The sequence below is a fragment of the Siniperca chuatsi genome, linkage group LG14, assembly GCF_020085105.1.
Source record: "Siniperca chuatsi isolate FFG_IHB_CAS linkage group LG14, ASM2008510v1, whole genome shotgun sequence".
Lineage (NCBI taxonomy): Eukaryota > Metazoa > Chordata > Actinopteri > Centrarchiformes > Sinipercidae > Siniperca > Siniperca chuatsi.
Window position 1 is genome coordinate 23,645,865 of NC_058055.1, and position 21,706 is coordinate 23,667,570.

The following is a 21,706-nucleotide window of genomic DNA, read 5'->3' on the forward strand; positions in this document are numbered from 1 at the left end:
TCATGGTAAAAAGAGGAGCAAAAACAATTCAGGACTGCAATCAAGTACAATCAGGCAAATACAACAATACAAAATATAATGGAAATATAAGTAATATAAAAACTGCCTGAGGATCTGATGCTGCGCACTGGCTCATAGGGAAGCAGCAAGTTAGCAATATAACTGGGAGCTAAACCATGAAGTGCTTTAAAGGTGATCAGTAAAATCTTAAAATCAACTCTTAAACTGACTGGTAACCAGTGAAGGGAGGCTAAAACAGGGCTCATATGATCTTGTCTTCTGTTATTTGTTGAACGCTGAGCATCTGCATTTTGTACCAGCTGAAGGCGTGAGGTTGGTTTTTGGCTCAATAGGCCCCCTAACAAGTTAATCAAAAGAGAGGGGAAAAGGAAGAGAATTACAGAATAAGTGTATCCTGCGAAAAAAAAACACCCATGTTTTATTTTTCAAACATATGGTCAAGTGCAAATAAAACGTGTAAATATCTCACTTTCAATGTGTGGGAGGCTGTGTCACTTACCAAATAAACAGAATTTGGATTAAATTCCTCTTATTACTAAAAAATGTTTGGCAGTTTTCCCTCTCGTCCAATAGAGTTACAAACACTTCTTGGTGTTAATATTTACTGGAAGGGAAAACATGGGATTCAGATTGACGGGGCGACTTTTACATTGAAACATCTGAATCGTCACCTGAGTGGGACTTAGAGAGAGAAGTCGAAAGGACAAGAGAAGACTGGCTGGGTTGACGATCTTCGCACTCTTTACGTTACTGGTCCAGCGACAAATCGGCAGAAAGCCAGCACAATAATTAGTTTCACAGGAGCAATGTGTTTAAGAATGATAAGCGTTGCTTTGGGTGAAGAGGAGTCAGCAGACGACTGTAGCTGCTTGTTATCTGCGCAGAGCAGAGGGAAAAGAGCACACTGCTGTAATAGCTTTGAGAGACAGAGGTGAGAGGGAAGGAGGGATGCTACAAGTAGGAAATGATGAAACCAAGTTGAGATCAGGAGCTGACGCACATATTCCTGCAAATACTGCTTTTAATTTGGATTAGTACAATTGTAATGACTCTGAATGCTGTTTTTGTTCATGATTGGAGGACTGCATGCCTGTGTTGGCCTGTTAAAGTCATTGTGCTCTTACAGCCAGCAGCTTTCATCTTTCTGCTGCATTCCCACAAGAATACGCACACGAGCCAGAGCTGCAGAAAAAGACCAGAGAGTTGTAAGCAAACGGCGGTTCTGGTGCTCACACAAGTTAGCATCATCGATACCCGCCACAATCATTATTCATGGTGCGTCGCATTTGCAGAGCTGCTCATGATGCAGTGCACGTCAGGATGCGCTTGTCAAGTAACCCTGACCACCGTATGATATGAGGAAGAGGAACATGAGAGGGAAAGCTGAAGTGTCTGCTGGGAAATTGGTCCGAGCTGCATGTTGAGATGATTTTCAAAGAAGCCATTCAACAACAATGCCAGACTGATATGGCTGATTGGACAGATGTTCAGAGGTCATTATTTTCAGTTTCTGGGGTTTTTTTCAGTCTTTCAGAGTTTATTTTGAAAGTTAAAAAATTTGTGAATACTGGATTTAAATATTCAGGTGCAGGTGATTTTAAACAACGCCCATTTGTAGCTCAAACACTAAACTGTAGTTCAATTGTTTATAGATTTTTTTTTTTGCAGTTTCCCTCCATTTTTCTCCACTTCCTATTACTGGAAGCATTTTCCAAGTTTTGCACATCACAGAGGACCTCAGTACTGTAAACTGTGGTTATCAGTGTCATATTGCAGAAGAAAACTCAACTTTTGGGTGCATAGTTGACATAAAATCTGTTCCTATTATATATCACACATCTATTTTTGTGAAAATCAAATTATGGATTGATTAAATGAGTGAAAATGACTTTATTAAATTACATTACAAAAGGTAACTGGCTTAATCTATTGTAAAGTATCTCTTCTCTTTACACAAGATTGTTGTTGAAAATAAATGTAATCATTTGGAAGATGCTTTTGTCTAGAGCAACTCACAATAAGTACACTCAACCTCCATAACAACAAAAGCTAGAAATCATCAAAAATTGTAAGTGCTTTGCTTCCAACCAGCAAGAGCTAGTTCACTGCTTAGGTTTGTTGTTGTTGTTTTTAGGAAATGTGCCACGGTGGGTAATCAGCTTGCGGCAGAAGATTGGCAGTGAGTCCGCTGATCTAACTATAGTGGGGCGTTAGGACACGAGAACAGAGATGAACCTTGACGAAGATGAGCAACTAAGTGATCAATCATCCAGAGGCAGAGGAGTGCCACGGTCATGGCTCAGTGTAGGGTTTGACCAGCGCTGATCCAAGACTGTCAAACTACATATCACGGTCCCAAATGGCCATCTCCCAGACATTTCAGTCATTCAGCGGCACATAAAATTTGTTACAAGAAGAATGTTCCCACAGAGAGACATCTCTTCCATTAAAGTCAATACAAACCATAGCTGTGTCCCAAATCTATACTACATACTAATTCTATACATTGATCCATCCATCATCTATCCATCAAACTGCAACTTTGGAATTTTTATTCCACTTTGATCTGGTACAGTATTTCTTGATTATATGTCTTAGTAAAGCACTCTGTAACTTGTTTTTGAAAAGTGCTATATATATAAAATTATTACTGAATAAAACGGTAGTCTGTATTTTCTAGCCACCAGTGGAAGCACTTATCACACTGCTGCTGAGCAGCACTTCAGTCGGGGGTGAGGAAGAAATCCTGTGCCATATATAATTTTCCCTGGTTTGTTTTGCCTTTATTGGAAGAGACTTTTCTCAATCTGAGTAAATAATGTTTTATTATTACTTTGCACCCATCTTATGTCATTTTTCCCACCTTATAAGTTGATGGTTGTCCACCATCCAATGAGTTTTTATTTACAACATTTCTTACAGTAATGAACTTCATAAGACGCTGAGTTACTGAAATGTTCTGGTTCTGAGAGATGGCTATCAAAGCTCATCCTGGATCAGAGCTACATTCTACCTTTGCTTTGAGGTAGGAATGAGCAGTTTCCTTTACTGCCCTGTAGGATGGCACCAGAGTCTTAAACTGGACATAAGATCAGAGAAATAGAGTGGAGGATGGTGTGCTTGGGGAAGCTGAACACCAGACAGGCAGCAGCATTTAATTGCAAAAACAGCATTAACACATCCTAGGACTCTAAAGGTCCGTATTGCTGGGCAGAATGATTAAATGCTTTAAGGTCAACTACAATCCCTCCTCACCACCACAAAAATATTTTAAAAATTAAATTGTTCACTCAGTGGGACCTCCAGAGGTCCGGAGAAGGACCTCCATCATATCAGAGGCAGATATACTGATTTAGTATTGTTGTACTGATATAAGTCAAACCATAACCACCTCCACTGACTATTATAAGATTTTGTTTGTCATTAATCGTAACGCAGATCTTATACTTTAACAACAGACATGAATAAACATTTCCACTGTCAGATATAGGTGTTTCTAAACTAGCAGTAAGCAGTAAAACATGTAAAAATGTACAATACGTCTGCATCTTGCCACACAGTTTACCTGCGATAATCTGAGCATCTTTGACTCTAGACTGAATAAATCTTTGAAAAAGAAATAAATAAATGGCAAAAGATGACAATGCTGACAGTGTTTGATTTTGTAAAGCCTGCCATTTGGTCCTTTGTCATCTGGACAAGCCTGTCGCGCAGGGCTCAAGAGGCTTGATTTGAATTATTTTCTTTGGAGCCAGTCACCTTTTCAGCGCTGTTCTTACTGGCAGAAGGTAAAAGAGCACTCAGCAGGTGTTAGCGGGCTGTACATTCCTCCTGTATGTTCATGGTGAATACAAAAAGCAAACTGACTGCAGTTTTCAGGGCCTGTGGGAAGACACCAGAGAGAAGAGACATGTTGACAGTCTGTAGACGATCTGAGGATGCAATTAGGAACATTTTTGAAAAAGCCTGTTGGCAGAATATCAAGGCAGCAGGAAGAGGATTTCAGTAGTTGTATAATGTCCTCCAAGTTTAAATGGTTAATAGGATCAAATTGTGTCATGCTATTTCAATTGATTTTAAGGGGACACTGGGACAACACATATCCTCTGCCTGATATGGAGGCACTGATTGCCTGTCTAATTTTCTGAATTTTGTCAGTGAAGACGAAGGCAAATTCATTGCAGGCCCTGGTGGATAGAATTTCAGAGGCTACTGACACAGGAGGGTTTGTCAGCCTGTCGACAGTAGCAAACAGGGCACGTGCATTATTAGTGATTTTGGCAATGATGTCAGACAAGAAGGACCGCCTTGCATTTCTCAGTTCTAAATTATAAATGCGAAGTCTCTCTTTATAGATATCATGATGAACCTGGAGATTTGTTTTTCGCCACCTTTGTTCAGCTTTATGACACACTCTTTTTTCTATTCTTACCAGTGTGGCATTTCTCCACGGAGATCTTTTCTTACTAGAGACAGCCTTCACCTTAGTGGGTGCAATGGCATCAATAACATTTGTAATTTTATGATTGAAGCTATCTACAAGCTCACTGACTGAGACAAAAGAAAGGGCAGGTATGGAAGAAAATGCCTGAATAAAAATTTAATTGGTGTTTTCATTAATATAGAGTTTTGTGATTACCTCTGTTTGAACATTTGTGTGCACGGAGATAGCACTCTCAAAGAAAACACATGAATGATCAGAGAGAGCGATATCAGCCACCACAACCTTGTTAAGACCCTTGGAGATGATTAAATCTAGAGTGTGACCCTTGTTGTGTGTGAGCTCCGTCACATGCTGAGTTAGTCCATAGTTATCAAGAACACAACACAGTTCTTTAGTCCCTCTGTCCTGGAGGTTGTCAACATGGATGTTAAAATCACCATCGATGACTACACAGTCAAAGTCAATACAGATTATAGACAGCAGTTCAGTAAAGTCATCAAAAAAGTTTGCACAATATTTAGGTGGCCTATAGATATTTAGAAATATAGCTTGAGAAGAGGAATTCAACTGAAGAGCCACATATTCAAAAGAAGCTAAATTTCCATAAGACATCTTCTTGCATTGAAGAGAATCATTAAACAAAATGGCAAGTCCACCTCCTTTCTTACGCACTGTAGCGAAAACTGAAGTTGGGAGGGGTTGACTCGATTCAAACAGTTACATTGTTGTCTTGGATTTGACAAGGAATGAATGCTAAATTTGCTAAATCTGAAGAATCAATTGAATTCCTCCTGTTTCTTAGCAAATTCTCCTATTCTTTTTCTGTTAGCTTGTCCTGGGAAGAGTCATGAGTGCCATTAGCCTTGTAGCCTGGACCCGGCACATATCGGTTAGAGCTTGCTGTATTTTGTACACAAGCAACTGGACGTGCTGCAAATGTGTCAAAACTGGCTGAGAACTTAAATCCAATAGTGGACATGGGTGCCGAGGGGGGTTTAGGGGAGAGAAAATGGGAGTAGGGTAAGGGAAGGGGCGGGGGTAAGTTTGGTTCCATCAGTGACCAGCTCTTTCATCTGATCAGGGAACTCCAAGAGGGGGAGGGGGAGGGGGAGAAAGGGTGACTGGAGATGACGGTGACCTTGATGGGGTTTGTGGGGGTGAAGAAGGTGAATCCTCACCGGTAGGGGGGGTGGGGGGTGGAGTGGAGACTCTTCCTCTCAGCTCTGATGTCTCTGATGATTAAAGCTCTCTTCAGGCGGGGGCTGGAGTAGCTCTCTTTCAAGGTTTCTGCTGCGCTGTGTTATGTCTTCCTCCTGTTTTGAATCCTCTTGTATCTTGTCCTTGGCAGAGGGAACAGACGGGTGACGCAGGAAGTAAAATAGGTTAGAGATGAATAATTTTACTCCAGACTTGTTATGGCAGAGTCCATCTGCCTTAAAAAGATATAAGAAAAAGGTGAAATCAATAAAGTACACTGAATGGACGGTGCACGCACTTGAGAGCCAAGTGTTCGGTGCCAACAATCTGCTAAATCTCTCAACTCCTCTTCTGACTGGTGTTAGAGGGCCACTGATAAACACCTCAGCATTCAGAGAGCTGACTGTATTCAACAGATCAATAAAGTCCTGTTTAAGCACTTCAGACTGTTGTTTCACAACATCATTGGTCCCTATGTGAAGTATGATATTTTCCACATTTGGGTGTGCAAGCACGATATGCAGGATTCCTTCTGTCCATGGCTGTGTGCTACAAAGAACATGGGTTGAAGAGGCACTCGCATCACAAATCTCAGGGCGCTGACCTCCAAGGGAAATTATTTACTCTTAGGCTTTGCACAAAGAGCTCCAGGGAGGACTACCACTTTTAGATTTATTACCCGGTACACAGCCGTCCTGTTTCTTGGTAGTCTTGTTGGTGCTAATTAGCCATGTGTTAGCAGGCTCTTGTCCACTGCTTTGAGTCCATGGTAAACTGGAGTCATTACCACATAGTTCATTCACTTCCACATTCACTTCTAACTGGTGGATTTTGTTTTCCAGCACTGCAGTTTTCTGTAGAAGTTTATGGAAGTCATCCATGGAGAAGGGAGGCATCTTGCTGCTAATTAGCTTTAGCTAAGTATCCAGTCACTGTAGTACAGGCTTGTGCTGTCGGTAGGCCACACTCTCGTAGTACTGAGGAGGTCACAAAAGTGCTGAAGATATGGCAGTAGCTTAATTTATCAGAATATATTACAGTCCCAACGATTTATAAGTATCCAGGTGCTGCTGCTCATCATTTCTAGCAGAAAAAAACAAGAATATCAGCAAAAGAATGAAAGCAGAGGCGAGAGCAAGCAGCAAAGTATCTGTACTGTAAGAAAGCAGGAAGCAAGTCCAGACCAACCAGCCATTCCTAGAGCCATGCCGCTAGCTTGGCTAAAAAGCAACATAAAATACAAGTTAAATTTCAAGACCCAACACCATGCCTACTTTAGCTTTACTTTTAATGCTGCTTCCCTCTAAGCAAGCATTGTAATTTATTCTTATATTAATCATGGTGATATATTACATCATCAGTCAACGTTCCTGTTTATTATTCTTATTTAAATCTGTGTGTAATTAGCGTCTGTGTTTAACCAGCAGCAGCTTGTTATCCAATCAGGGACTAGGACTGCCTTCTTGGTGCACTCTTAAATCAAGTCTGGAATCAGGAAGAAAAGCTCAATTAACTGATGCCAACATTGATTTATTGATAAATTTAAGTCTAATGGGAACATTTTGAAAAGACGCAATGTAACTCAAACTGACTCCAACTAAATATAGTGTCGATTATTTAAAACAGAAATTGATTAGGATTCATATATAACTCCTGAAAAGAAATCAGAGAGATGGAAGGACATTAAGAGCCAAACAGAGGAAAATTGGTTATAGTGAAACTCAAGCTAGCTGGAGCAAGTTTACCCAGGCCAGAGCAGGTGGAGGATGTGGATGCCTCTGAACCCAAAGTAATTTCAGTACCACTCTTGTAAATGACTCATCAAGACTGCAGTCACCATGTGCAGCAGAAGTTAATTTAACATCCACTCTTTATTGTGTTCATCTATCACCAGCTCCTGTGCTGTTTGTCTTTCTTGGAAACCGTTATCTATTTAATTTTATTTAATTTTAGCTAGTCCAGTGCAGCTCCCCTGAAAACTTTATTGTAATGCACTCACTCTTTACCTACTGCCACTAACTTCACTACTGATTAGTGATTCTTGTTGGTGTTGCTGGTGCTGGTGCTGCAGTTGCAGAACCAGTTGCTCTTGGGTCAAGGAGCATAGTGAGCATATGTATTATTTTCATTGGTGGATGTAAACTGTCACTAGGCTGAAATGGGAACATTTTGTGAGAGGGTCAGGTCATCTTTTATGTCTTCCAGTAGAGATGCCGTGCCTTTTGATGACTTAAAGGGACAGTTCACCCCAAAAACAAAACTAAAAATTCCTTTCACCTGTAGTGCTATTTATCCATCTAGATTGTTTTGGTGTGAGTTTTGGAGATATCAGCCGTAGAGATGCCTTTTTATATATATATATATATATATATATATATATATATATATATATATAATGGGAATATATGGCACTCGGCTTGTGGTGCTCAAAGCGTCAAAAAAAATACATTTGAAAAACTCGACAGCAATGTCTCTTTCCAGAAATCATGACCTGGTTACTCAAAGGTAGACATCTCTACAGCCGATATCTGTTTCTTCTTGCTGCAATCAGTCTCCATTTTTACAGGACATCCCCACCACATCCTTCCTTAGATATGCCAGCACTAATTTGCTTCTGCTCCTTAGATGTGGAAAACTTTGCATGAATCTGACCTTAAACTTTAGAATTGCCAGTGTCATTTACAATTTGGCACTGTCTTGGTTGCAAATGAGTTAGGGTTTTATATATGAATTAAAGCCACTGTGTGTAGAATTTGAAAATTGAGATTGTCTCATCTTTTTACCAAAAAAATGTAAGTAATCAAAATAATTTGAATGATGCTATATTCACATAAAGGATCCTGAAATACTTGCTTGTTGTCAGTGGTGTAGGCTAATTTCAGTATTTTGTTCAGTACAATTTAAACTAGATTTGATTCTTGAAGTACGAAGTGAATCGCACTGCACACAAAAGACAGTCACTGTTTCTGAGGTACTGAAAGCCTCGGCCTTGACATTTGATGCTGGTTGGCAGAATTACAGATGTCCTCGCCCTGACCTGTGTTTTGAACAAAGATTGTGACATGTGGTGGTTGTGCATTCAGTTTGATCATTTAAGGCAGCCTTTTAAAATCAGTAAAATCTTTGCTTTTTTGGTAACATCTTTGACAGAGGTGTTAGGTTTCAGAACATTAGCCTACACACAGTTAAAAACTGACTTGACTTGTGAAATAACTGGACCACTGACTGCAAAAATAAATGTACACCACCTCTCTCTGCAGTAGCAAAACAGGCATTTGAATGAAAATATTATAGAATACTACTTCATGTTCATGCATCACATAATGTATTCCTCAGTATTTGTGTACTTTGTATAGTCTAAATTCTCCTCCCCTGTAAGCAGGAACATGCTTGGAGCTGCTTCCAGACACGACACAGTGGAAATCTGGGACTGGGAAGTGTTCTGTAATGGTGCAAGGACAGAGATTTCATTCGTGTCTATGTTGTTGCTGCCTGCCATCAACAGACAGCAGAGTGACAGCTGATGTCATCTTTCCTGTCACTCATCAGCTAGTCTGTCAGCCTCATGCCTTCACAGCCACATCAGGTGATTTTAAATACTGTTGCCTCTTATTTTCCTAGTATTGTAAGTGACACGTCCAACTTGACTCTGGGCCTTACAATGTATAGTATGTCAACATCGAGGGATTACAATATGGGTATACTGGTATACGTATTTTTGAAATTAGACACCAATACTTGTGTATGTTAGTTTTGGACTGGACTTGTGTTTATCATCATGAATCTCTGGTAGCTCTGAGTAAGTGGAAAAACTTGACAGAAAGGAGTATACAGGTCTTTATTCTCCATGCATATGCATCTCCTGCTTTCCTATATAGCATGATTAAGTTTTTTAAAATGTAAAATCAACTCTGGAAAGGTACTTGTGATATGACATGCTGAGGGCGGCCACATCCCTTGCTCCTGAATATATCTGTAATTTTACAGCATTTAGCGACACTTTCCTTCTGGGCTTTTCTTCTTTTAATGCGTTCCCACTCAGCTCTCCCTTTTCTCTTTCTCATGTGATGTCCATTTTTTCTCCATACTGCTCGGCCACACGCACTCCATGTACTGACTGAACGTTGTGTTGATGTGTGTGTGCATGCTACCAATCACGTGTGATGATCATGACAGACAAAGATCATACCATCAGGTTAAAAGCAAGTGGGGGGGCTGACGGTCTACAGTTCTGAAGAACTGTAGCTGCCCTGTGTTGTTTGCTCTTGGATTTACCCATTTCATTTAGCATTTTTAACACTGGCCTGACACTCCAGGCCAATCAGCTTGCCAGGCCACCGGGAATTCTCCCAGTGCTCCCAATGGCCAGTCCGGGTCTGTCTTGCACTATCATCAGGTTTTAATTTGTCTAATACTTTAGTTTATGACCAAATACCTGCAAAACTAATGACATTCCCATCAGCTTCACTTTAGCTAACACGCTAAACTAAGACTCCACTCAAACCTCTCCTTATCTGACTCTTGGCAATAGTTATAGTATTATGGTAATTTGATTTAGGTTGAAATGGTTGTGGAGGTTTAGTTTGGTCATACACTTAGGAATGGTTATATTTAGGTATTAGGTTAGAGATGATAATCTTTGGGAGGGTTGAGATCACAGTAAGAATCTATTAGAATAATTTACCACTAATGTTTTGTTTACTATCTTTAGTCACGTCTCTGCCTGTTTCTCTACTCTCCTTTAGCTGCTTCCTTCCCACCCCTACACTTCTCTGAAAATAATAAACATGCTGAAGGTAATATTTCTGTTGTTTTGGCATTTCTGCTGTCCATTCAGTCCAGTACCTACCACTGAAAGCTTTAGCTGTGTTTGTGCTGAATGTCACCTTCTTCATGTTTGCAGCAGATACTATCAACAATCTTGAGATTGGCAAAATAATGATGGTGATGGTCTTGTTTGCTTGTAGTATTTATACTCAAGTGATAACCATTTATAGAAATCCTTTGATTAAAATGCTACACCTGGCTCCAATTAAAACATAAGAGGGAACATGAATCAGTAGCACTGTTTCTAACTTTCTGCAGAAACTGGACAGTCTTGTCAGCTGTTTGGCCGCTCTTTCAGACAGACTTGCCATCTTTCAGCCTTTATTAGCTTGTTTGTGATCACATCCAGTGCTGCCAAATGTCAGACTTAAACATAGCCAAAATGAACATAACCAAGGACTCTGATATGAGCTGCCAAAAGCTGATGCAAACAAAGGACAAGGGAGGTCTCAAGGGCCCATCACCACAAAGTGCTTCCATTTGCTGTGCAGTCCTCCAGGTGTAAAGGTGCTCACACAGACACTTCAGGTGCTATTCAAGATTGACGGAGTACTTCAAACTCTTTCTTTTGCTCTTTCACTGCCTACAAAGGGGCAGAGTGTTGGATTGGCACCTCTAGAGGCAGTGGCATAGTACAGAAATCCAGTCCCAGCACAGTCTCAGCGGACCAACCGACCTTTTTAATACATTCATTTTCACACCTGTACAAGTAAACACATGCATCAAGGGTAATCAGTAAGGAGATGTTTATAGTGCATTTAAGAAAGTCTGCACAATCTGATATCTCAGCATATTTCAGCCCTCTTTTCTCAACATACTGTAATTACTGTGTTAAGCTTTCACTAGGACGTTTTAGAACATTATTTCTGCCAGGGTCTTTTCTGTCTTCATTATACCCTGGGCATAAGACAAAGGTGGCCATCTTACTTTTATTCCAGATGATATATTATATTACAGTCTGTTTCACATGGTTTTATAGGGCTAACAAAAATGTTAGCTTTGGCTAACATCACCTGCACTTTATGTAATGTCAGCCAGGTTGTATTTTTTAGGTAATTTAACATTGCATTTCTTTCACACACAACAAGAAAGAATACTTATCTAGTTTATGTCCTTACTTTCTTCCCACTGGCTCGCAGACCAGATGTGAGGTCTGCAGTTATATAATAATAATAAACTATTTGTGCAGCACATTTCAAAACAAAGTTACAAAATGCTTTGCATGGTTGAACCAGGATTAAAACATTTCAGGACTGCAGTGAGACAAATAAAATCAGACAATTAAAAATAATACAAAAATAAAATGGATTTAAATACCCAATAGTGATACAAGGTAAAAACAATAATAATAAAACAGCTAACACATGTTGGAAACAGTGTCATTAACTATCATTAATAAAAAGTTTTTTTGAGTTTGAATTTTGAGAAGTGATTTAAAAGATGTCACTGATTATGCTAAAAAAAAAAAAAAAGCTTGGACCCCTATCCAGTTAAGTTACCACTCTTAAGCAGGAGTGGACTAAACCCTGTGCACCTTTCGATGGGGAGGGTTCCTGAGAGGCTCTGAAATTGTTTTAGATACAAGAAATAGTCAGAAGAATGTACAAGAAAATGTCAAATTATTGATTCAGTCAACAGTAATAGTTTACTTTATAATTTTATTAACATCAAATTTCAAAATTGCTGATAAAAACAAAGTTTTAATCCCAGGCTATTGGAGGGCCCTCATCACGTTAGTTCCACTCTTCCCCTCACTACTGTGCCCCAGTCTAGCTGACTGTAGGGAACGTATCCACTGCCTCCTGCAATATAAAGCACTGTATAAACAACAATTAAATGTATAATGGGAAGCTTTACTACAGGCCAGTTCACATATGTATGTTTAATTCAGAGAGAAATCCACTTCCCAGGCTCTTCAGTTAACCTATCTTAATTAACAGTGGGGAGATAACAAGGAGCGAGTTGCAAATGTGGCCTCGGAGTGGTGACTCACCCATAATATGCATTAGAATAATTCCTTTTTCATAAAAATGACATATTTCAGCTGATTGCTTTTGCACTACCAACTGTTCATTAGTCCTGCCATACAAATGAAAACGCAGCTCTACAGTAGGATGGCCAATAAACTGTAAATTGAACGAATGGGTAACATGCACAGATATATTTATTGCTCATAACCATCAAATTTTTTTACCTATTCTCCTGCTCTCACACCTTTCTGGGAAATATCAATAGTTTGACTTCACCCAATTCACAACCAAACACATTTTATCAGCCTTCTATCCTCCCTCCCAACGCCAGTTCATCCTATTACCCACTTTACACTTGACCTTTTTTCAGACTAATACCTGCAAATTCAGTCTGACTGAGAACACAAACAAGGCTGCTATAACCATTTCTAGCTTAATAAAAGGTACCAAAAAGAGTGACATCTCCCAAGAGGAAATAGGCTTTTCCACTGTATTAAATATCCACTCCCTATGAGAATCACAGAGACATAACACAGCCATGTGTAGCTGTCTCAAATCTTAAATGTTAAAGTAGCTGGCAGACCAAGGCATTAATGTTTTACACAATAATTTTGGAACATTCACATCCATGATAATTGATACAGAAGGACAGCTAAGTAAAAAGGTAGAAGTTCAGTGTAGGTGCTTACAAGTCAAATACAGGCCTCAGACTTGTGTACAGCTTCATTCACACTGTAAGCAAGCACTAGTTGGCACTAGTGTTTGAACAAAACACAGGAAGGAACAAGCTCTACTCATTGCCGTTATATTTATATTATGTATCTTTAAATCCGTTATGGTGCTACCAACAGAAGCAGAAGTCCACTGAATTCACATAAAGGGAGGGCACTCGAAATAGTCAGTTACACTCTTTGTAAAACCAAAACTTGCTGTTGTTAAATTTCTGTCTGTGTACAGATTAAACAGACAACAAGATTTAATGTGTTAACTAGTAAAGTTTAGAGGTCCTGGACAGCAGTTTTTTTTCCTTTGGACAGATCCAGACCAGCTGTTTTTCCCTGCTTTCAGTATTTATGCTAAGCTAAGCTAATAGCCTGCTGGCTCAATTGTAGCTTCATATTTAGCATACAAACATGAAAATGGTATCAATTTTCTTAAGTGACTGGCGGCAGAAAAGCAAATAAATATATTTCTTTGCTGGATCTGGCCCCATCGGATCCAATCAGTAAGTGTAATCGCAACAAACACCTAGTTAGATATTAACTAATATAGATGTTAAACAACAACCTTCTAACAAGAGAAGGAACAAAGGTGTCATAACACCCTGAGTGGGTAAGTGGAGCAACTGTCATGACAAGGGTAGAAAACACACCACCATTCGAACTGACAGCATCCCACTGTTTGGAAAGAGAGCAGAAATGATGGTTTATGTAAGTAACACTTCCAATCAGATAAGCAAAGTGGTTTAACCATGCGTCAGAATACCCATGACACATAATAACACAAACCCCTCAATAAATGGTTATATGCGAGATAAAGCCATGATGAATGTTACACATTGTAATGGTGCAAAACAGTTGCACAAAGGTCATTATGAGAGAACGTGTGCATGAGTCACAATATTCATAATGCATCACAGCCTCAAGGCTCTCCATAGGACAGAGTTGCGAACCAAGTCAATAAAAAATAACATCAAACATCACTAAACACATTCTACAGTGAATGAGTCTTCCACAACTGAAACCTATCACACTGATATAAAAACGAACGGAGGGGCAAAGAGACACCATGCTAATATCCTTCAACATTTCTCTGAGCAGATCTGTCGAGGATGACAAGCCCCTCACAGAGTGGGCTCGGATGTCAGCAGGGGGCCCTGTCCTGACCAAACATACGCTTGTGGAAAAAGCTGCATGCAGTCAGTGACAGCTGCTGTTTTGATGAGGGTAGCCCTTTTGAATATGAACAGTTTGGGATTTTTATGAAAACCTACATGTACGCAGCATAGCATGACAGCACACACACAGAGTCTAATGTGGCAGCATTGGTGGTGGATTAATCTAGAGGAGGTTCTGTACAGCCACAGGCAAAGGGAGGAGATGGATCACCACCTGAAGGATGGTGATGCAGGACGGGAACCATGGAAAACATCACTTAGCACACAGTGTCAGCAGCACAACATATAGGCAGACATAACGTATTACACAATACATAATAATCACAATATTCCTAGACAATGAAGAGCTGAATGTATAATGCACAATGCAAGGTGCACGGATTAGAATTTAGTAAGTTCAAAAGTCCTTATTGCAGCAGGAAAAAAGCAGTTCTTATTTAACAGTTGTTTTGGTGGATAAGGACCTGTAGCGCCCCCCCAGGGGGCATATGTTGAAGCAGAAAGTGAACAGGGTGGAATGGGTCAAATATAATTTTACCTGCTCCTTTGATTATGCATTTGTTGTACAGTGACTCAATTGACTCAAAACACGTCATGTTCTCATATGAATTATAATGACTTTGGTGTTCCCTTAACTTGTTCCACAAACTTATCCAATACTTTTGACCAAATACTTGCAAAACCAATGACATTCCTATCAGCCTCAGCTGTACTTTGTGTTTAGTGCTAATAAGCAAATGTTAGCATGCTAAACTAAGATGGTGACCATATACTGGCTAAACATCACCATGTCGAAATATTGCAAAAATGTTTTTACACTTGGCTGAGGTGGAAAAATTGTTGTATCGATGAGAGCAAACTCCAACAACGTGCAATGGAAACAGACTTAGCGAATAAATCATGACATACATGAAGCATGTGACTTAAAAGTCCACTGAAGCTTCCACTACGCTGAAGAGATGAAAAATGTCGGCAGACGAAACCATCAGATCTGTGTGGAGCATTAGAGGTTTGACAAGCGCTCTTTTCATTGCGTCATCTTGTTGCTCCCCCTTCTTCTGCAGTTGTTTCACTGGAGTATTAGCGCCACCAGCTGTTTATTTTGAGGTGCTTAACTTCTAATATTTGCATAACAGTAGTGGATGGAAACTGGCTGCTGGCGTTAGCATTTAGCATAAAGCACCACTGTGTCTTTGTACAATCTCACAGAGCCACTAGCATGGCTGTAGGTCTTGTTTCTCCTTTCCTATCATTCCTACATTAATCATCTCTTAACCTAACACCCCCTGGGGGTCCTGACCTCCAGATAGGCAACACACTGTTTTAGGTCATACTGATTTCCCGCTGTGACTCACATTTAATGTATAATGCATCCTCTTGATTTTTGCAACATTTAAATTCAACAGTAGGCATATGGCACCTTTACATGCACCATATAAATGGGTAAGAGGTAATTCTGCACTGTGACTGCAATGTCAATGCACTTCATCAGTGAAACTCTGCAGGGCATCTAAACAGTACGCAGCCATTCATACCAATCTACTGCTAAGACTTTGCACAAGAGCACTGGCTAGCATAGATTTGGATTTAGTGTCTGAGACTTGACAGCTGGGGAAATAAGTAAAGAGTCAGAGGCCTGCTCTTGCCTTGTCTTCTGTCTGTCTTGTGAAATGACATTTGTATTCCTCTGATGGATTATAAAGTCATTTATTTAAAAAAAAAATAGTCACAAGGTTTGTTTGCAGCATGTGTAATTCCTTGATAATTTTTTCTGCAGGGATTATAGCATGGCTGAGGAAACTTATTAATATTGGAGTTAGGCAATTAGAGTGGGATAAATCATACAAACTGCAGGCAGCTTGATTCAGTGATTGCTTGACTGTGTAGGAATAAAGTCTGTGTGTTCAGAAAAGGGTCAGGAGGCTGACTCTGTGCAAAAGATAATTGTTGGCAATGACAAAGTTCATCTACGTGTATATTTTATTAAACCTTTATTTATTCCAGGAAGTTTCACTGAGAAAAAGTCTCTCTTTTGCAGGAATGCCCTGATCACATTTGCACAGTTACACACATTCACATCTGGAAGCTTCCCAGTACAACCACAGTCTGATCTGCTGGTCACTAAGCAGCTCCACTGCAGTGGTTGGGGGTAAGGGCCTTGCTCAAGGGCACCTCAGTGGTGGTAATGGTGGGTGGGTGGGTGTGTGTGTGTTTGTGTGGTGCATGACCAAGCAAATGTGAATGCCTGTAATCCAGTTATCCACTTAGTAAGTTATTATCCTTGACCTTGGAGCGGGAATAGACTAATTCTTTACAGTCTGATTCAGCTTGAAGAAGAAACACAGTGACAGAAAACAACAGCAGATAAGAGTTACAAGAATCTCAGTTCAGTCCTTAGATCGAAAGTTAAAATAAAGTTATGTAATCATTGGGAACATTTTTAAAGAAATAAATAACCATTGTGCCATCTCATTGTTGTGAAGGAAGGGAGTGAATCTGCTGCTGGGTTATATATGGAAATCAATATATCAGTGTTATGATACACTACATGATACACTACATAGCCAAAAGTATGTTGACACCCGAACATCACAGCCATATGTGATGTGTGTGTTGGACATCTCATTTGAAAACCTTCAGAATTAATCTGCTGCTGCAACAGCCTCCACTCTTCTGGGTAGGCTTTAGTTAGCATCAACAGCAATAGCTCCTGATAGATGAAACAAATAGTCTAAAGCCAATGGTAGTGGATCTGTAAAGCTGAGCTAAATGCTAATGTTGGCATGCTAACATGCTCACGATGACAGTGCTAACATGCGATATTAAGGTGTAATGTTTACCATGTTCACCATCTTAGTACAGCATTTTAATATGCTAGAAATTCGCTAATTAGCACGAAACACAAAGTACAGCTGAGGCTGATGGGAATGGCATTAGTTTTGTAGGTATTTGGTCATAAACGAAAGTATTAGACGAAATAAATATTTTATCTGATGGTGGCGCTAGATGACAATTTAAGGGATCACAAAAGTTATTATAATTCATCCTGGAGGGGAAATGCATGTGTGTACCAGACACTGACATTCCTAGAGCCATACCGCTAAAATGGCTAAAAGCTTAGATTAGTGTGTTACAAATGTTTGTTTCTCAAAGTGTGCTGGATGTGTAAATAGGCAATTCTCCAACATAGCAACTTTGTACTGTGATAATATGTCAGCTGTTGTGTTTTCAGGTTGTTGTGGAGTCCTTGTGCCCCCTAGTCACCAAAGAAATCAACCAAACAATTCAGCTTTAAATATAAATGTAAATCTGCAGCAGCAATGATCACTTATCATCAAAGATAGAGACAAAATGGAAAAATATGTTGCACAACAACATCTTTGGGATGCACAGAGAAAGGACAAGGAAATGATGAGTTGTAACAAACTATTGAAGATTAGAGTGAGAACCACAGCACCAAGATATTTTCCCCCCACAGGCATTATTAGTCCTTGGGACTCACTATATGAGCTTTATGCTGATTACAGTCATGGTTTGGCATCACAAGTGAATCAGTTGTACATGTTCTTGGTGTGTGAGAGGTTCAGGACTTTGTCTTTGGCAAAACAAACAAAATCAATCAAACCTGTACGGAAGAAATCGATGGCCATTAAGAGGCACAGAAAAAAGTACAGGGTGCAGGAGAAGGAGAAGGAAAACAAGCCTGCACCGTGTTTGTGCTGTGGTAGTGTAGCAGCAGCATGAAAGATTTTGGCTATAGAAACAGTATTTGTGGAAAGACTGATTGTTGTTGAATTGTTTATGAATGTAAGTTGTCAATGCAGTGAACACCATAAATGAAATTCCATTAACCTCCATTGTACTGGCGTGGAGGCTGAAATGTCAGAGACAATATGTTTTGTTTTGTTTTTTGTCCTCATCCTTGCAGTCTTTTGTCTCTGAAAACACTTCTGATAAAGCATAAATCTCTTAAAAGCATTCATTAAAAAACAATATTATTACATAGTTTCTTTCCACAACATGTTTGTGATGGGCTGCTGCACTGGTTGCATCATGATCCAAGATTCACAATATTTTTGCGATGTGATTATCTTGCTAAACCAATGTCTAGTGTCCATATTCACAGAACAACCGTTGCTGCTAAAGAAACACACTCCATTAAAACACCCCCGACCCTCGTCACCCGCAGCATAATTACATTCTTGCCATTTTGCAGCAAAAAATACACTTGCAGATATTTGACTGCAATGTATAGACAAAGTTTTACTCATACATATCCATACAGGACTGAGCTGGGCCCAGTGGGTCGTGGCCCCCTGGGACCCGCCCATAACGATGGTTCTGTCCCTCCATCTGTCACTAGGGAGAGCAGTACTCAAAACCAAGCTTGGACAAGCCACACAAAGTTGAAATTTAAGCTTTATTGTAAGAGTTTTCAAACAGTATGTTTCAGTTTAAAGGAGAAAAAATGCAAGGATGAGGACTAAGACATTGGTTTAGAAAATGTATGTCAGGGTTACGTACCCACCTCCATTAAAGAGCAGTGCACAGCGCTTCCCTAAGCTTTTCAGTGAGAAGCATTCCTGAATGGGTTAGCATTTGTTTTTTAATGTCCACCACTTAAATCAATTCATGACAAAACAAAAATTCAGATAACCAACGTTACCAAGTCAAATATAGTTACAACTAACATAAATTATGGGTTCAATAATTTGATGTGGCTCTTTAATTTGTGCTAAAGTGATATGTTGAATTTTTCATGATTTTCATTCAAATAAACGGATACTTGTCAATGTGGTATCTACTGTATATCTCACAGTTTTGTTGGCTGTCTTATTCAAACAAGATATTTTTTATGTTTCAGTGGTTTTCAAATAGATGATCTGATTATCTGTGTTCTCATGACTTTATACAGTACAGTAGGTAAATAGTGAGAACTCTGGATGTGAAGAAGAGAGACGTAAAGATCTTATCCAAGATAAAGTGTCAGTCAGAAAAGCACAATTTTATCACTGCTCTAAATATTTATTCACAAAATTCACATTAACTCAGGTTCAAGAACATTTCAGGGGAAAATTCACTATCCTCAGGAGCGTGGTACATGTCAGCCGGTGTGGCCGGGCTGAACTGTTGCACAGAAGAATATGACTCCGCATAAAAACAGTCTATGTCCACTGTGTTCTCCCAAGGTTCAAAACAATATAGAAAATCTTCTGTCTCTCCTTCAGGTGGTATTGAGAGTAAACGCTTTCTTCTGTCAAGGATTTCTAGAGGAAGTGGATAACCGGTGTTGGACTCCGTCCTCTGCAAGGACAGATTTAGATGCTCTGGTTTGTTTTTACTTTCAATGGTGGCTATAGCCTCTTCTTTTATCTGCTGTTTTGATTCATCAGCCTCACGGCCTGGCATGGTGCTTGGCTTTTCTTTGACAACACCTCGGCCTGGTTTGCTGCTTGCTGCAGAATCTGCTACTCTGTTCCTTTGATCTTCGGAGAAGATTTTTGCCTGAGCTTCAGCCTCGGCCTCCTCAGCTCTGATCTTCTCCCGCAGTTTTGCGTGCTTCTGCCCAAAGCTTTCCTCTCTTGGTGGTGGGTGCAGCATTGACATAGGCACCCTTTCAGGAGCAGTTGGACAAATGTAGCCTTCATAAACAAGGTTTTTGTTTGACCTTTTCTTTGTATAAACTGCAATACTGTTACGGGATCGAGGAGACTGAAGACCAGCATGCACAGGCAGAGTAGTCCAGTCTGCTGGCATCTTACATAGCACATATTTGTTTGATGAAGCAACTGCAAAATGATAGCACAAGCACAATATTATGCACCAGATTTGGTAATAAGATATTGCTCATATACGACAACTTTATTTCTATGCATTTGTTAAAATAAAAAAATTAAGTTTACAAAGCTGACTTACAGGAGATAAATTCAAGTAGAGAAAAAGAATGTCTGAGAGTAAAATGGGAAAGAAAAATAAAAGAATAAAGGATTAGGATAGAAATGTTAAAGGAGATCACTCCTCAAGTTCAAGGGGGCCCTGAATAAAAAGGCCCAAAAAGCAAATAACCATTACTTCAACTTGTCACTATTTAATTGTAAGAAACTGTGACATCCATATTTTTAGATCCTGAAAACAGTTACAGTGTACAGCAGTGTTATTCTTATTTCTATAGCGAGGTTGAGCTGTGTGTCATCTGCATAGCAATAAAAAGTGATGCCATGTACTCAAAAGGAGAACAGAACCCTGTGCTGAACGTAAAATTCCAGCTTACCCTTTTCTGCTGTGTCACATCTTTTGTCCATGATTGTGGATATGTGTGAATATCCTGCAGAAAACAAGTTTCAGTGAAAAGTTATCAGTAATCAAAATCCACTGAAGGCACCATGTGTGAACCAAATGTAAACAAAATGGTTGTCTTGGCAACACAGTTCAAAATACAACATTAGAATCCAAAATAAATGTTTTTAGATGAAAGGAATGGGGCCACTCATAGTGATAGTGTCAGTTCCTTGAGATAAGTATCTCTGGCTCAAATATATTTATATATGATCCATCAGAGTTATAATACAGAGATTCTGGACCTAAAGGCACAACTCAAAAACACAGAGTTAAAGTGGTTAGTCTTTGGTTTATTGTATGAACAAGTTGAAAGAGTAACCAGGTGTGTGGAGAGAAGCTCCGTGAAGCGAGGGGGATTCCCAGACTGAGGTAGATAGTCCATGAGCACAGGTAGACAGGGCGAGGACAGTTGGCTATCTGGCAAAGCTTGGTGAGAAGAGCCGGGTAGATATACTGCATGGTCTTGATTGGTGGATGGAGAACAGGTGAGTAGCAGCAGATGAGTAGCAGGTGTGTCAGATTCTGAGTGGAGGTTCACCGGAGGCCGCGCCCCGCCAGCACACGCATACACAGACAAACACAGGAGGGGAACCAACAGGGCACAAAAAGACAGAGACACTAGGAGTGGTACAGCTGTACCATGACAATCAGAGGTCACTTGTGTTTGCCAAATGCAGTCATCATCAAGTAACAACACAGTGTCCCAAAGCTATCAAATTTACTTGTTCAAAAGCTAGACCTAATAAAACAAGACAGTGTTCACGCTAGCAGCTCTGTGAGGTAATACTCTGGCACAGAATTACATGCTAACATGAGCATGGTACTGTAACATGATCACAATGAACAGAGAGGTAGTTGTGTGGACATCCCATCCTCTATTTAAGCCAGGTGAAAACAGATTCAATGAAGGAAAAAAATAGGGTGTCCGCACACTGGATTATAGCGCCCAAAAAAGTTTTATTAGACTAAAAAAGGCAACGTTTCGACCCTACCATGTCCTCCAACTGTTCT

General features: G+C 39.8%; 1 protein-coding gene across 1 annotated transcript; it reads right to left on the minus strand.

The window, feature by feature from the left end:
- Positions 1-19,366: 19,366 nt before the first annotated feature.
- LOC122887821 lies at positions 19,367-20,768 on the minus strand. Its single transcript, XM_044221384.1, has 2 exons — positions 20,628-20,768; positions 19,367-20,145 (listed from the first exon to the last, which is right to left on the minus strand). The coding sequence occupies exons 1-2, from the start codon at positions 20,656-20,658 to the stop codon at positions 19,400-19,402; spliced, it is 777 nt and encodes a 258-aa protein (XP_044077319.1). The 5' UTR covers positions 20,659-20,768; the 3' UTR covers positions 19,367-19,399.
- Positions 20,769-21,706: the final 938 nt, after the last annotated feature.